The sequence below is a fragment of the Euprymna scolopes genome, chromosome 2 (assembly GCF_053919585.1).
Source record: "Euprymna scolopes isolate OS-2025 chromosome 2, ASM5391958v1, whole genome shotgun sequence".
Taxonomy (NCBI): domain Eukaryota; kingdom Metazoa; phylum Mollusca; class Cephalopoda; order Sepiida; family Sepiolidae; genus Euprymna; species Euprymna scolopes.
Genome location: NC_136483.1, coordinates 103,951,699 through 103,969,198, shown reverse-complemented (window position 1 = coordinate 103,969,198; position 17,500 = coordinate 103,951,699). Strand labels below are relative to the sequence as shown.

General features: G+C 36.5%; 1 protein-coding gene across 2 annotated transcripts in view; it reads right to left on the bottom strand.

The window, feature by feature from the left end:
* Positions 1-17,500, bottom strand: part of LOC145293755 (uncharacterized) — a 312,307-nt gene that overhangs the window by 36,993 nt on the left and 257,814 nt on the right. For both annotated transcript variants that reach the window (XM_080140260.1, XM_080140250.1), the window contains exon 7: positions 11,989-12,106. In XM_080140260.1, coding sequence (XP_079996386.1) covers positions 11,989-12,106 — 118 coding nt within the window. The remainder of the gene's footprint in view (positions 1-11,988; positions 12,107-17,500) is intronic.

The window sequence follows — 17,500 nt, the reverse complement described above, 5'->3', positions numbered from 1 at the left end:
TCTTTATCCTGTTATGTCTTGCCGTTCTCTTTTCCCTTATCGCTATCTAAAATATCGCTTAACCTACCACATCTCCCGTTTAAATTTGGCATTTTAACATTTTATTTTTATAAATAAAAAAAAATATATATACATGTCATTTCTTTCATTTGAGAACCAGATGCCTTCAGTGGGACATAAGCTTTATTACGTCGCCTGACGAGGACTTTTGGTTCCTGCCAACCAATTGTCCAAAACATTAGCATGTTCAGTGTAGCGACTATGTAATATTTATCTATATAAATAAAATATTATATTTTGCTCGTTTTTATTGAGCACTCTTAATAACCTCGTTTCGATTCATAAGTTTTCCTTCTTGAATACCTTTAAGTTGGCATATATATATATATATATATATATATATATATATATATATATATATATATATATATATATATATATATATATATATATATATATTATTGATATAGACGAAGTTACATGATCTCGACACTGGACATGATAATGTTTCAGACAGATGGTTAGGGAAGATCACAAGTTCTCGTCAGGCTACTAAATAAATTTTCTCTTTCACAGAAGAGGTCCGGTTTTTAAATGAGAGATAAAAAAAAAACCCTATTTGCTTAAAAAAAATAAAATATGTTAAAATTTAGAGGGAGGGTGAGAGGGCTTATCTGACATGTAAACTCCCAACCATTGAAAATGAAGGCAGGAACAGAAGGTGGGGGTGGAGGGGAGAACAAAATCAGGTGTATTCAAGATTACTAATGAAAGCGGGGAGGGAAAGAGTTATTAGGAGAGCATTAGACAAAGTGAAAGAGTGAACGTAAGTGAATTATCTATAGAGGGGGAAGGGGGAGGTGTCAAAACAAGGAATTTGTCCTGAACAAAATAATCGAGCAGAAGAGACATGTTAATAAGAAAGGGGGCGGGGTGAGGGCGATCCGGGGGGGGGCAGACTTTATTAGTATATGGAATTTGAACAGCATAATATAATGCAGTACGTACACATACATACACATATACATACATATAAATACATCTAGATATATACAGATACACATACACGCATGTATATATATATATATATATATATATATATATATGTCTTTGCATTTTTCATTATACGAGACATAAAAAAATCGTATGCAAAAGTTGTTAACTGTTTTTCTTTACTTGTGATAATAATAAATTTGGCCTTCGGGACAAGATCAAAGTGTAGTATCTGTTCTTCAGATGCTGCACTTCAATTTCCTGTTCTCTGTCAGTGGAGGAGAAATCCTTCACGACTGAGACAATTTTTATTTTTGTTCCTTTTCTCCACGTTAAAAAACGACCCTGGTGTCTAACTCTGTCTCGTGGGGAGGCATTGTAAATAGGAATAATAAATTTAATTACAGGAAGGAGTGCTACGACCGCCTTTCACTGTCCCTCCTCCCCCGGCCTGAACCCATTGGACTACCTACGTTTGGTCATACGTCGAAAACACCACCAACATGACCTCCTATAACACCAAGGCCAGTTGATTGCTGCCATCCGCTCAGTATTCACCGAGCTTCCGCCGCCGCTTGTGGAAAAGGCATGCTCCCATTTACGGATCTCTATCGAAGCGGTGATTGAGGCTGAAGGTGGCTACATCGAATAGATGTCAGCTCTATAACATGATCAAGTTACCGGAATTGATTTCTTCAATAAAAGTTTAAAAATAAAGCTGTAGTGTTGTTTTCTTTAGGGCGACAATTTTATCGTTCCCCCCTGTAGTTTATAGTCATACATCTAGATATATACAGATAAGCTTATATACAAATATAAATATACAAAAAAGCTTGACACGGCGGTTCTCGCCAAATCTCTGAAGTTAAGCAACGCTGATTCGTGTTAGTACTTAGATGAGAGACTGTTTGGAAAGTTTAATCATGCACGATCTAGAGAATTCCAAGAATAAAAAAATGCTTAAAAGTAAACAGAACTGTAAAGAAAAATATAAGTGGAAACAAGAAAGAATGCATGGAGTGACTTGGCAATAAAGGTAAAATAGACATCCAACAACGTCGACATGGAGCGGTATGAAACAAAAGCCATGAGAAAGGCTCACAGAGATAGGTGAAAAACATTCTAGAGCAAAAAGACAAATAACTAAGTGAATATCCAACCAGCTGACGGTTAACTGTCTAGTGCACCTCCTAGAGAGAAAATTAACTCCTACATAGACTGTATATATTGGCGGTTAAGCTAGGAGACAGGAAGTGTTTCAGAAAAGAGGGTAACAAAGATTAACTATGTATGGAAAGCCAGATCATGGGAAATGAAATTCATGATACGATTGGGCAGATGTGACATCATATATGCGAAGGGGAGAGAACTGTATTAGCAGAATCATCCTTAATCTGACCGAAGCGAATTGGAACGACAGTCCTGCTAAAGTGGATCATAAATATCTAATATAAACACTTTCCAAGCTTTCTAATAATACATCTCTTTTTACCTCTTTCCCTTTTTATCAATAAAGACTATCTTTACTGTTCCAATGATATAATCACGATTTGATGTAATTAATCGCCTATGAAGTAATAATTTATAATGTATCAGGTGCAATTTAATAGACTTAATATTATTTTGACAACAGGTTCTCAGTCAAGCAGAAAGACATATGAACCGACGTTCATAGCGTCAGTGGTTTCAGTTGAAGTAGTCTTTTAAACAAATGTCAGTGATCTGGCGAGAAGCAACGTTTCAATATGATATAGCCATAATGATTTTCTTTTCAACATGTGTGACTTTTATTATCCAGTAAAACCTATAACATACAACCGCTTACTTGAAATGGAAAAACGTTCAAAAGCGTTTTATAAATCTGCTATTTATGATGATTGTGACGTCACTGAAAGTCCATGTGCCCGAATATGACTTTTCAGTCCTGCCAGCGACTTGCACATCCACAAACAGACTTGACACTGAAGACAGTCATTGGTTTGGATGAAACCAACAGTAATTGAACCCATATCATCGTGCGCCTTTCATGTGATTAACAAAACCTGCCTTAGACAACAGAGGCCAGTCACACACCTCGCAGATCCAAAGATCTTCATGATTGGATGGCAGGTTTAACATTTCTTACATGCTCTCTTGAGCCTCGCTCGGTCTATCTTGGCTGCTTCAAAGTATTCTGTTCCCCTATATATCAGTGCTCTCCATTGCTTGCGATCATACGCTTGGGACTCCCAACTGTCAACAGGAACATGAAATCTCACCAGACTTTCCTTGATGCTATCACGAAAATGTTTTTTTGGGCTTGTGCTAGGGTCTTTTGCCAAGAAGGAGCTTAGCATAAAACAACTATTTTGGGAGTTGATAGTCATCAAGCCAGACAAGATGGCCCGCTCAACACATGTGGTTCTTAATAACAATGGTAGCAATGCTGGTTGTTTTAGCCTTATTTAAGACATATGTATCAGGGACAAAACTATCCTGCTTTAAACCAAGAATGAGTCTAAGGCAGTGTTGATGAAACCTCTCGAGCAGTGACCGGTACAAGGTCCATGTTTCAGAGGCGTAGAGTAGGGATGGCAATACACATGTTTGATATACTGACATTTTAGTTGTCAGAGTTAGATCACCATCAGACCAGACTCTATCTTGTAATCTTCGAAATGCGTCTGATGCCGTGCTGATTCATTGTCTTATTCCAGCATCAAGATTGCCTTCATTTGATAAGGTACTTCCAAGATAGACAAAATTTTTCTTTTTTAATTATAGGATCTTAAGATCATCAATAGGATCTTAATAAAAGTATTTCACAAACAAATGTATTTTAGCTTTAAAATATTTAACTAGTGTCGTGACAATGATCCCAGCTTGATTTCCTTATTTTAATTTGGAATGGTTTTAAATATGTCCAAGTGTTCCTGTTAAATTGCCTCCCCGCGAGGGCAGAGTTAGATACAAGGCCGGTTTTTAATATGAGGAAAAATCCAGCTCCCCTCCAAAATAAAAAAAAAGTTGTTTCAGTCTAGAGAGATTTCTTCTTCATTGATAGAGACCAGAACAGACTAAGTTCAGCATCTGAACAGATACTACACTTTCTTCTTTGCATAAAGGCCAATGTCCAAATCTTAAATATTGGGTCATTCAGAATATGTTTGCCAATGATATTTAATTTAATAGACCTTGATTGACTCAAGGTCATGTGACCTCATGCACGAGTAAGTAGATAATTGTTTGATTGATTTAGTCAGATTAGATTGATAGATATTAAGGATTCAATTATAATCAGTTATTCATCTTATTTGGATTCATCAAATTACTGTTCTCATCTTGAGTGTGATTTTCACGTTTTGGTCAATGTAACCTCCGACCTTCTTTAAGTGTATCTTGTCGAACTCAGAAATGTTTCTGTTGAACTCAGGAATTTGGATAGAATTTCAAGCGGAACCCTTTATTTACTTCACAAGGGTAGCATGCTCTTGTTCTGTCAGCCATGACTGGATACAGGTCCTAAGTAATTTACAAGGACCCGCGGCACAGTGGTTAGAGTACTCGTAAAAATCAATTGTAAAAAGTGATATTCTCCTGAAGGTTAAATTACTTCAGGACCTCTATCCAGTCATGGCTGATGGAACAAGAGCACCTTACCTCCATGAAGTAAATAAAGGGTTCCACTTGAAATTCTGTCCAAATTCCCGAGTTCGACAGAAATATTCCTGAGTTTGACGATACACATGAAGAAGGTGAAAATCATACTCAAGATGAGAACAGTAGTCCGATAAATCCAAATAATACAAATAACCAATCCTCAACTAAAAAATTCAGAAACGTCATATAATCAGTTATATCGTTTGGTTTGTTCGGTTTGTTTTATGGCTTCGTATGGGTCATTTAATGTCAAGACATGAGTTGTAATATGTAGTATGGTGGATGGAAGTTAAATGCTACTAATGTTTAAGAGGAAATTTTCGACTATATCTTATTACAAAAATTTTTATGCAGTGGAGCGGGAGATGCATGCTTCCACCGGGCAACGCCGGTTAATGGGTCCTGCTAGTTACAAATATTTAGGTCAACCTTGTTGAAGCTGTATGGAATTTTGAACAGATCTGACTGAGATACCGCCAAGAAAATCACCTAAAGGAGATTTATAGTCAGTTATAGCCTATTATGTATTAAACAAAGACTCATATGAAGATATTAACCAGAAAGAACCTTTAGTCAGGGATTCTTTTCTCAAGTTTCCCATTTTCGCTAGAAGCCCCCAGAAAGAAGTTCACAAAAAACAAAACAAGTGAAGCATGCATGGTCCCCTGTGAATGCACAGTAAACGAGGCATAAAAAAAATGACTAAGTTCAGCATTTGTCTCCTCCCCCATTTAGACCCCAAAAGTTCCCAGGGGACGTCAAATCCTGGTGAAAATGAATAAACGGTACAATTTTAGGCCTTAACATATGTAAATTTTAGTTTTGCACCATGCAACAAAAAAAAAAAAAATGACTAAGCCCATTATTGTTCTCCCTCCCACGTATCCTCAAAAGTCCCCAAGGTCTTAACATATTTAAATTTGAGTTCAGCACCATGCAAAACTGCTTAATAGACATACACAGAAAATTTTGGACAAATATGGTTAAATCGTCCCAAAAATGGAGTGTTTTTATTAGCCCTAAAGAGCCCCTGGGGCACACCCAATAGTTATTGTGAAGTATAGACAAACAAAATTATATAGAAATCAGTTAGTTACAACTTTTCAGAAAGTTTTATAAAAATCCAAGTCATCATTTTTTTTTTTTTAATAAGTACAAAAGTATCGATTTTAGCCATTTTAACCCAAAAAGCACCCCTAGGGGGGCAACCGGAGTTTTCCCAGAAAATCCGTTCTGTTACTTTTTTACTCATATCATGTTTAATGTTTGTGCAAAATTAAAAAAAATTCCAAGACGTAGTTATTAAGAAAAGTGCAGACAGACGAACAGACGAATGGACAAGGGTGAATTTACAGGTCCACCCTCCTTTTGTCGGGGGGGGGGGCCAAAAATCTATTTCATTCCTCGCCATAATAGATGTTATCTGAACAGTTTTGCTTAAAACAAATGTTCATAAATGTTCATAAATGTACCTGCAAAAATACAAACAGAAAACAAACCTCCTCTTTCTGTGTGTTTACCATTGTTGTGTTGTACATCATTCTTTATTGCTTGCTAAAATAAAAGTGTTAAATTAATATACACTGCATCTTTTCTTCTCTGCGAAAGCTGTTACTCTCAATTCACCTTTCAGTGCATATCTTTGGGCATGATGTATATTTTCTTATGTGCAAGAATGGAACATTCTCTTGGAGATAAAAAAAAAAAATCCCTATAAATGGTTTAATAAATAACATTTTTAAAAGTCTGTCTGTAATTTGGTTGACGCTACCCTTTCTTTTTCTCTACACTTGCTCTCTTACAGGCGTGATCTTGCTAGTCTCAGTCTCTTCTACAAGTACTACAGCATTATGTGTTCTCCAGAATTGTCGGATTTATTTCCTGGTTTCTCTACTCCAACTTATTTGACTCGTTAGTCTATCGAGTTTTATCAATTCATTGTTCAGGTACCTCGTTACACCATATCTTATTCCAGCAGCTTTTTTTTTCCAAGAACTGTAGGGTGTTGGAACTCTCTATCTCCTGTTTTCTTTCTACCTATCACCTTGGTCTTTTTAAGACTCAGGTCAATAATCATCTCCTGTGTTGGAGTTGATCTTTGTTATTTTCTTTAATGTTTGGGTGCTTAGATGATGTCTAGAACGACTTCCCTAAACAATACATAATTAAGATTAAATTGTCGCCATTGCATACTCTTCTAGATGTGAGTTAGTTCTGATAGTTGGCAAACTCGGAACGATAGTGCCAAGTCCCACCACACAAACGCCAGGGGAGCGGTAACATGTTATGTTACACATGACCGACTTATAAGAAATAAACCAAACTTATGTACAAGCAGAACAATGATATTTCGTATTTTAAACAAACTAAGTGCTTTTTTTTTTTTTAAATATTGAAAACTAGCAGTATCCGGGAAGAAATCAGTACTCTATAACCTTGCTACCAACTCTGTACATTATTATACTACCATTTAATTTTTTAAATTTTTTTATTGCAAGCGATCAAAATATGCCAGTCTTCTCATGTGGGCTAGTATAAGATTATAGATTCTCTAGTTCAAATTCACGTTTAATGTGAATTTAAGTGAATTTGAAGCAGTTTAAACTAGTTAGGAACACATTAGTCGGAGTGACATAAATAATACGAACAAAATTATCCAATATTGTATAGATTAGATCAAATAGTTAAAAATGTGGTAAGGGTTTCGCCGATTGCCTTGAATCTATGAGCCTCTCTAAATTTTGGCCCTATAAATAATCATGACTCTAGGGCTCAATTAGTAGTTTGGTTGAGCTTCAACACAGTTAAAATCGCACCTGAAAAAATGATTCTAAGAATCAATTAATAGGTTTATTGATCTAAATTCTTCCCCACAAATAACAATAACTCCAATATTCAATTATTAGCTTACTTGAGAGGTTCAATACATAGAACCAACATTGAAAATGACCACGACTCTCAGGCTCAATTAATAACTTATTCAAGTTTTTCAGTACCTTAGACTGGGTTAAAGTAGTATCTTATTTGAGCCTCTTAAGACCTAAATTCTGATCTCACAAATAACCATGACTCTACGGCTCAGTTAGTAGCTTAATCTAGCCTCACAAAACCTAAAAGCAGACCTGAAAATAACGATGGCTCCAAGGTTCAATTAATAGCTTTCTTATGTCTTTCAAGACCTAAATTCTGTCCCTACAACTAATTAACGCCTCAGTTAATCACAGCAAGAAAGCGCCTGACAACCAAGAACTCGCCTGACAGCCACCACCTCTCAAGACATAAGACCGGCCCTGCAAAAAAGAAACTATGACCCAAGGTTTAATTTGTCACTTATCTGAATACCCCAACACCCTACTTTTGTTCTAGAACTATACCCGACTTAAGGATGCGATTATTAGCCTACTTGATCCTTTCATTACATAAATTCTTACCTTGCAAGTAACCATGATTCAAATTTTCCATTCGTAGCTTACTTAATCCTCTAATGACCTAAAATCAATCTTACAAATAACCATAACCAGGATTTAATTAGTAGCTTTCTTGAATCTTTCAATACTAAATTCTGACTGATGTAAATAACTATGACTCCAAGGCTAAATTTGTAGCATGAACCAGACCTCCACTGAATGAATGCGAAGAGAACTGGGACCTTGAGAAGACTTGTTGCCACCCAAATTTTAGTGAAGGCCAATGGCCATTGCCAGTGAGAAATCAATAGCAAATAGCTGTTGCGATAACGCGAATTCACTTGCAAAGATTATTGAAAGAGGTGGAGAGGCTTGTTATCACCCAGTCTCCAAGAAACACCACAGTTTGTTGTCAGAGAGAGAGAGAGAGAGAGAGAGAGAGAGAGAGAGAGAGAGAGAGATTTTTGATGATGGCTTGTGTTAGAACTCTTAATGAGTACATGATAACATGAGAGAGAGAGAGAGAGAGAGAGAGATTTTTGATGATGGCTTGTGTTAGAACTCTTAATGAATACATGATAACATGAGAGAGAGAGAGAGAGAGAGAGAGAGAGAGAGAGATTTGATGATGGCTTGTGTTAGAACTCTTAATGAGTACATGATAACATGAGAGAGAGAGAGAGAGAGAGAGAGAGATTTTTGATGATGGCTTGTGTTAGAACTCTTAATGAATACATGATAACATGAGAGAGAGAGAGAGAGAGAGAGAGAGAGATTTGATGATTGCTTGTGTTAGAACTCTTAATGAGTACATGATAACATGAGAGAGAGAGAGAGAGAGAGAGAGAGAGATTTTTGATGATGGCTTGTGTTAGAACTCTTAATGAGTACATGATAACATGAGAGAGAGAGAGAGAGAGAGAGAGAGAGAGAGATTTGATGATTGCTTGTGTTAGAACTCTTAATGAGTACATGATAACATGAGAGAGAGAGAGAGAGAGAGAGAGATTTTTGATGATGGCTTGTGTTAGAACTCTTAATGAGTACATGATAACATGAGAGAGAGAGAGAGAGAGAGAGAGAGAGAGAGATTTTTGATGATGGCTTGTGTTAGAACTCTTAATGAGTACATGATAACATGAGAGAGAGAGAGAGAGAGAGAGAGAGAGAGAGATTTTTGATGATGGCTTGTGTTAGAACTCTTAATGAGTACATGATAACATGAGAGAGGGAGAGAGAGAGAGAGAGAGAGAGAGAGATTTTTGATGATTGCTTGTGTTAGAACTCTTAATGAGTACATGATAACATGAGAGAGAGAGAGAGAGAGAGAGAGAGAGAGAGAGATTTTTGATGATGGCTTGTGTTAGAACTCTTAATGAGTACATGATAACATGAGAGAGAGAGAGAGAGAGAGAGAGAGAGAGAGATTTTTGATGATGGCTTGTGTTAGAACTCTTAATGAGTATATGATAACATGAGAGAGAGAGAGAGAGAGAGAGAGAGAGAGATTTTTGATGATGGCTTGTGTTAGAACTCTTAATGAGTACATGATAACATGAGAGAGAGAGAGAGAGAGAGAGAGAGAGAGAGAGAGATTTTTGATGATGGCTTGTGTTAGAACTCTTAATGAGTACATGATAACATGAGAGAGAGAGAGAGAGAGAGAGAGAGAGAGAGATTTGATGATTGCTTGTGTTAGAACTCTTAATGAGTACATGATAACATGAGAGAGAGAGAGAGAGAGAGAGAGATTTTTGATGATGGCTTGTGTTAGAACTCTTAATGAGTACATGATAACATGAGAGAGAGAGAGAGAGAGAGAGAGATTTTTGATGATGGCTTGTGTTAGAACTCTTAATGAGTACATGATAACATGAGAGAGAGAGAGAGAGAGAGAGAGAGAGAGAGAGAGAGAGAGAGATTTTTGATGATGGCTTGTGTTAGAACTCTTAATGAGTACATGATAACATGAGAGAGAGAGAGAGAGAGAGAGAGAGAGAGAGATTTTTGATGATGGCTTGTGTTAGAACTCTTAATGAGTACATGATAACATGAGAGAGGGAGAGAGAGAGAGAGAGAGAGAGAGAGATTTTTGATGATGGCTTGTGTTAGAACTCTTAATGAGTACATGATAACATGAGAGAGAGAGAGAGAGAGAGATTTTTGATGATGGCTTGTGTTAGAACTCTTAATGAGTACATGATAACATGAGAGAGAGAGAGAGAGAGAGAGAGAGAGAGAGAGAGAGATTTTTGATGATGGCTTGTGTTAGAACTCTTAATGAGTACATGATAACATGAGAGAGGGAGAGAGAGAGAGATTTTTGATGATTGCTTGTGTTAGAACTCTTAATGAGTACATGATAACATGAGAGAGAGAGAGAGAGAGAGAGAGAGAGAGATTTTTGATGATGGCTTGTGTTAGAACTCTTAATGAGTACATGATAACATGAGAGAGAGAGAGAGAGAGAGAGAGAGAGAGAGAGAGATTTTTGATGATGGCTTGTGTTAGAACTCTTAATGAGTACATGATAACATGAGAGAGAGAGAGAGAGAGAGAGAGAGAGAGAGAGAGAGAGATTTGATGATTGCTTGTGTTAGAACTCTTAATGAGTACATGATAACATGAGAGAGAGAGAGAGAGAGAGAGAGAGAGAGAGAGAGAGAGAGAGAGAGAGAGAGAGATTTTTGATGATGGCTTGTGTTAGAACTCTTAATGAGTACATGATAACATGAGAGAGAGAGAGAGAGAGAGAGAGAGAGAGAGAGAGAGAGAGAGAGAGAGATTTTTGATGATGGCTTGTGTTAGAACTCTTAATGAGTACATGATAATATGGCAGTCGATCCAAAAGTAAAGCCTCCTACTTTTTAACTCAAAAAGTCAAAGAGCTGCAAAGACAGAAATGGTGCAATTAAAACGAGCGACCTTTTGTGCTCCAGAATTTATTTTTCAACATAGTCACCACTATTCTCAATGGAGTTTTGCCATTAATTCAATGACGCATCTCTGTTTCTGATTCATGGCCCTGACTGATTGCTTTCTAAGAATCTCACACAGTCAATATTTGCAACAGAGAGATGAAATGTTCAGGTTATGAATACATAAGTTCACTCATAATAACAATGCAATTTGCAGTCCCCTCTGATCTGTTTGGGCGGAATGAAAATAGGAGGCATTACTTTAGAAATGCCCCTCGTAATAATAATAATTTCAGACACTGACCAGTAACTTGACTACTGCAATAGAAATAAAAGAAAAACAGACAGAATGCAACCACAACGAACCAAGAAAACCAAAACCACAAAATTGTAATTAATTACGCCCCAGCCCCGTCAAAATATGGGATAATCTACATTAGATGGTACCACACCAAAGAGTTGTGAAAAGTCCAGGAGGACCGAGAAGAGAGACCACTAATCAGACCTCTACTGGAAAAATGCGTCGAGCATTGGAACCTTTGGGAGGCGTTTTGCCACTCAAACTCCAAGGGATACCAATGGCTGTTGCCAGCGAGAAATCTAAGGTAAGCAACTGTTGCAATGATATGAAGTCACCTGTGTTAGTTATTAAGAGAGGTGGAGAGGACTAGGAATATGAGGAAACTTGTTGTCACTCAGACTCCAGGGAACATCACTAGTTATTGCCAGTGATTGATTACTGGTGACGATCTGCCTGAAAATTAGCGAGCGGATAATAATGATAATGTATTGCATATATGATTAAGTTTAATGTATTTGTATAGATTAAATTCTGATACCTTTTTAAGTGATTTTTTGTTTTCATTAAAGTATAAACGAAATGTTAAAAATACACATTGTTGAATCTGATATAAATGTTGCGAAATAGTTTGATAGGATCTGAGACAATTTTGAAAAATTTGAAGACGAGAGAAAAAAAAAATGTAAAATTTGATTTCCGAGCGATCATTTTTGAATTGACAATCGCTTACTTTCAAAGACGAGTTTCTCAAGCAGCGTGAGTCTGTCTCCAATCAGTTCAACGTCGTCTTTATTCCTTTTCACTTCATTCAATTCTCCCTGGAGTCTTGTTACTTCATCTTGCAAGAACTGAAATAAGAAAAGAAAGCAGAAATTACACAGGCATCAGAATTTTTGAGACGAGGATTGGTTATTTGAAGATTTTTTTCCTGTTTTCTACAGACTCTTTCTCACAGAATATACATTACTACTCTTTCTCGGCGATATCATTATTTCAATAAAAAGTGCTCGACTGAGCTCCAATCTAAAGCCCCTTCTTGTAAAACAAGGGGTTTGATTTTTTGACCCACGTTTTATCGTCAAAAAATAAAAGGGTCTGTCGAGCTTGCATGATTGTTTCCTTATCGAGCTCACTTATCTTTCTATATTTTGAACGAAGATCAACGATTTTTCTAGGATTTCCTTAGTGATTGAAGGGTAAAAATCGACGATATCCAGTTGTGTAAACTTACATTTGTGTGGTTCAGTTATGTTTTTAAACCAGTCCAGTACCGCGCTAGTGTCTGCCCACAAATTAAGATTTGATTTTCTTTTTATCTCTTTTACTATTTCTCTAAGTATAGACTTGCTAGCTAGACCGATTTCGCTTTTAGCCGGGTTTATTAACCTGCAGGTTGGCCTATTATTAAAATTTTCCTTGTGGTCTTTTAAAGTTATAAACACATTTTTCTTTGCTAACCTATTTACTCTGTATTCTATACCTAATTTTGTGGCAACTTCTGTAGCCTCTTGGTTAATAGATTTATAAGTATCTTTTCTTGCTACCTGGTATTTTTCTGTAATTGAGAGAAAACACGTGTGATTATTTTCTGGAGGGAAAATAAAATCATAATGTGTTTACGTGACGTGTGTGTGCGCGCGCGCACGCGCGTGTGTGTGTGTGTGTGTGTGTGTGTGTGTGTGTGTGTGTTCCATACGTATGCTACAGCAGTTCGAAATAACTTGCTGAAAAGAATTAATTCTCGCTCGATATGATACTTTCCATGCTGAGAATTTAGATGTACGACGCGCGCGAAGTCATGTTGGTGGTTTTACGTCCCACAAGTCGGAGTTGGCAGCGATATTGTTTATTCCTAAAACAGCATCCTGGACTGGTTTGATTTACGCACGCAAAAGCTTATATAGGAGAATTTTAGAACATTCTGGACTATTTGTTGTATTACTGCACGTGAAGCGTAACATAGTTCTTTTATCGTATGCGTGGAGATGGGCAAATTACGACGTTGTGTCTTTATGCGTTCTTCAAACACGTGTGTTGAAAACGGTGATTGGTATGAAATGTCTCTGCCGACGATTTGTTCCGGCCGTAAAAGCGGATGCTACAAGTTCATCGAAATCTTGGATACAATAGATAAAAGGGGGAAAAATTCCAAGTTTGTCAAATTAAAAAGAAAATTATATCTAAATTTAAAAGTAGATGATGGCTCTCTACTAAATCATACCCTTCACACTCCCAATAAAATGAAACTCCATCTTTTCAAGTGATTTCAGAATCGGAATCGAAACCGGTAATTGTATCGGAATCGGAAATTTAAAACGGAATCGGTGATTGTATCGAAATCTTTTTTTTTTTTAATCTCTTAAAGAAATACATGAATTCTTGATTTAATATATTGAAATTCTTATTTAGCGACTGGAAATTTTATTTTTTTTAATATCGAAAAAGAAAAACGTTGGGAAAATAGGAAAAAATGTTGTTATCGGCCAATATTAAGTGAATTATGTGAACATAAGATAAGCTTCCACTGTAGAGGACTAGGATATATAAATCCTAATCCTGTTACAAAAGAAAATAATGAAACGAATGGAATGAAGGAAACAAAAACTCAATTGCTGGATAAGATAAATGTGTTGTTTATTTACTGTTGAAAGAATGAATGTTTTAGATATAACACGTGTTCATGTCCGCGCGGGTGTAACCATCGTTTGTTGCGGGACTGGTAGTATAGAAGGAAAAAGGAAATGTGTGTTCATCTCACGTTTGGGTCACTATCGTTTGTTCGCGCGTGGGAAGAGAAGTGAGTAATGTAGTGTAAAATGGGAATGATAGTCCAGCGTGTAGACAAAGAAAAGGATAGAGTTGACATCAGTTAAACTGTGCGCCATGTTAGCAGTCAGCTAAGTGAAGGTATTCTCAGGGACAAGTTGTATATATAGAAAGAGAAAGAGTGAGAATGTCAATCCAGTTCATGAAGAGAGAAAGCGTATAAAGTGTACGTACGGTCTGTTAGCTTTTTGTCCCACATAGTAGCAAGTGGCGTGAGGCACGTGCGTGCGCGCGCCTGCTGAAAAGGCACGCTGTCGGTCCGTAGAACGCCCAGCTCGGAAGCTGGTCTGAAAAAGGAAGAAGCTGCTTATTGCTCTTGCTTTTATAGGCGTTTCCGGTGGTCTTTTGCGCATGTGTGGATTTCCTTTGAAAGGGGAAGTGACGTTGCCCATGTGTGCGTACGTGTGCGCGTATGTGAGTACATGCTTGTACGTTAGCGTGTGTGTATATACGTGAATGTGAGTGTATGTACGCGAACGTGAATATATGTACATGTGTGGACGTGCGCGCGTATGCTTGTGTGCGCGAATGTATATGACAAGAAATATGGCTTGAGATGTGAACACGTATTTTTGTGTGAGACTAGAAAAAGGCTCGCGCACCACAAAAAAAAAAAAAAAAAAGTGGTTTTTGAAAAAACAAAGTTTTAAAATTTGAACGTTACAGGTAAATTTCTAAAAACACTACTTTTTTGTTGTTTTAAATTTGAATATTTTATTTATTGATCTTTTATCTTCAATTTGTGATATATAAAACTTTGGTGAGTCAATTAATTATATAAATTTTAATAGACATTTCAAAATGGGGGATGAATTTCACAAAAAAAAACCTTTGTCTAAAATATTAAATTTGGTTTATTGGAAAGAGCATAAAATTTTACATTGACCCTGAAAATATCGTAAAAATTGAACCATTAGAAAAATTTTGATAGATTTTTAAAGTTTAAAAATTGAGAAATATTTAACTTGTAAATTTCAATTGATTTCATTACGTAGAAAAAATGGCGTCATTGAAGGCGCGCATCGCCGCGACCCGCGTCTGTACTTTGTAAACACTGTTTTATAAATAATAAAAATAATATTTCTATTATTTTTTAAAACAACTTTATTAGTTTATTTTGGAAGTATATTCCATAAAGAAAATAAACAACCCACTTTAAAAAGAGAAATTACAAGTTTTTTTATATTTTATTCGCAGTTTCGTGCGAAGGGTGTCAAAATTTCCCCCAAAATGTTGATACACCTAGGATATCGTAGGGAGCCAATCAAATAAAAAGCTTCACCTAAAAATAAAGTAAAATGATTAGAGAAATAAATAAAACGTAAGGAATGCGTCACCTTTAAACACGAGGGAGTGGAAGACACTGAGAGATATAAGATGTTACACAGGAAACGCGTAGACACCGATATCCGTTTTTCAAACGAACCGTGAAACAGTAGAACAATCAAGATGATATCTCCACGATACGAAAACAGAACGGACGCCCACGTATACATGATTATAATGCAGAAACGGCCACATTATACCGGACGCATAACGTATTTGAGGACAGATTTATTAATACGCGAAAATGACTCTCAGAAATAAATTCAGTGCTTTTTAAGATATAGTCAACAAATCAATTTTTTAAATATACCGTTTAAAGCAAAAACAATACAACGTACTTAGGTGTCGTGTCATGTCAAAAATTGTATTATAACCAAAAATTACAAAAATTCATCAAGTAGAACAACTATTGTGTTTTTAGTTAATAAAAAAAAAAGAAGTCTGTCGCGGTAAACAACAAATATTGCAAGTAATCTAAAATATTCGTTTCGGAGTTATGTCCCCTGCGTGTAGCCTCCTACTGTCTGCTTTATAACGTCTAGGAAAAATGCGATTTTACCCAATTTCTGTGTAAAAATTACTTTTAACTAGAAATAACTTTCTACTGATTGATTATTGATTTTCCGTAAGTTTTCGATATATTATTATTTTCAGCATAACAATCAAGTATGTAATATTGTTTTTGCTTAAAGGGAGATATTTAAAAAAAAAAATCGATCTATCGACTTTATCTCAACAAGCACCACAAATTCTTCGCCTTTCTTCATGTAAAGTCCCCCCGAAGTTTGCAGTGGGCCTGTCATCACTAAATTTAAACACTATTCGCATTATGTGGGGGTGAGGAGGGGCTTTGCTTGCAGAAAGCCTCTTCCTGATCTACATTAATGATCTTCCTACTCACATCCTTACATCATTCGTAGACGTTTATGCTGATGACACTATCATTTATAATAGCACATCTAAGACCGTAAACGATCAAGTTCTCTCCGATTCTCTCTCCTCTGATCTTAAGCATGTGGTACAATGGGGAAAGAGGTGGCTGGTTACTTTGAATTCATCTAAAACCAAGCTTGCTTCTATCTCTACACCATCAATGCTCTGATCCCCATCTGGCATCAATTGAAATGAATGGCTCTCGTCTTGGCGAGGTCTCATGTTTTGACAAGCTTCTGGGTTTGACCTTTACTCCTGATCTGAAATGGAACTCATACATCAAATCTGTTGCCAAGGCCGCTGGAAAAATGGTGGGATCCTTCTATCGATTGTTCCATTCCTGTTCTCGGGCAGTGGAGTGTTTTCCACTGGAGCAAAGGGGTTTCTGAACTGAGAGAGAACGCCTCAGAAGGGAAGATTTCCATGTTACCAGGAGGCATTCTTTAGCCATTGGTCCACAATTGCAGTCTGGTCTCTTCTTGAGATGTTGTTAAGAGTCCGACAAAGCTGATAAAGCTTTAATCAAATCTATAAAAACTTTAATATTAGTTTTCTAAAATACAAAATTAAAAAAAAAAGGACAACTTTTCTGTATTTACTCATCAATTGTTTTGCCATTTTGTACGGACCATTTTTTTTCTGTGTATTATTATTGATCATGCCGCTAGAGAATTCAGGTTTTCCTTTTTAATTTTAGATTTTAAAGTGGGGGATCACTTTCTCATAGAAATTTAATATGTATAAATCGGTGAGTGAGTTTTGTAGCCCCATCTGGTCATAGCAACTTTTGATCGCCCCATTTCTGTTCTCGGATGGTTGATTATTTTCCACTGGAGCTAGAGTGTTTCTAAACAGAGAGGGGGGGGGTCTCAGAAAGGGGAAATTCTCATGTCAATAAGAGGGAGGGGACATTCTCTAGTCGTCTGGTCTACAACTGTAATCTGGTCTTTTCTTGAGACGCTGTTACAAGGGTTTTTCAGCCCCAAATACAATTTATGTATAGCTGAAAAACAAAGTAGTCATAATTTTATTTTTCATTCAATTGTTTCTAGTTTTATTTGATTCTCTTTTTTATTTCCTTTTTTTATGCTGAGTCAAAACCATGCCCTGGGTGCATAAATCATTTTAACAATATAAACAAAAATGACTTCATAACT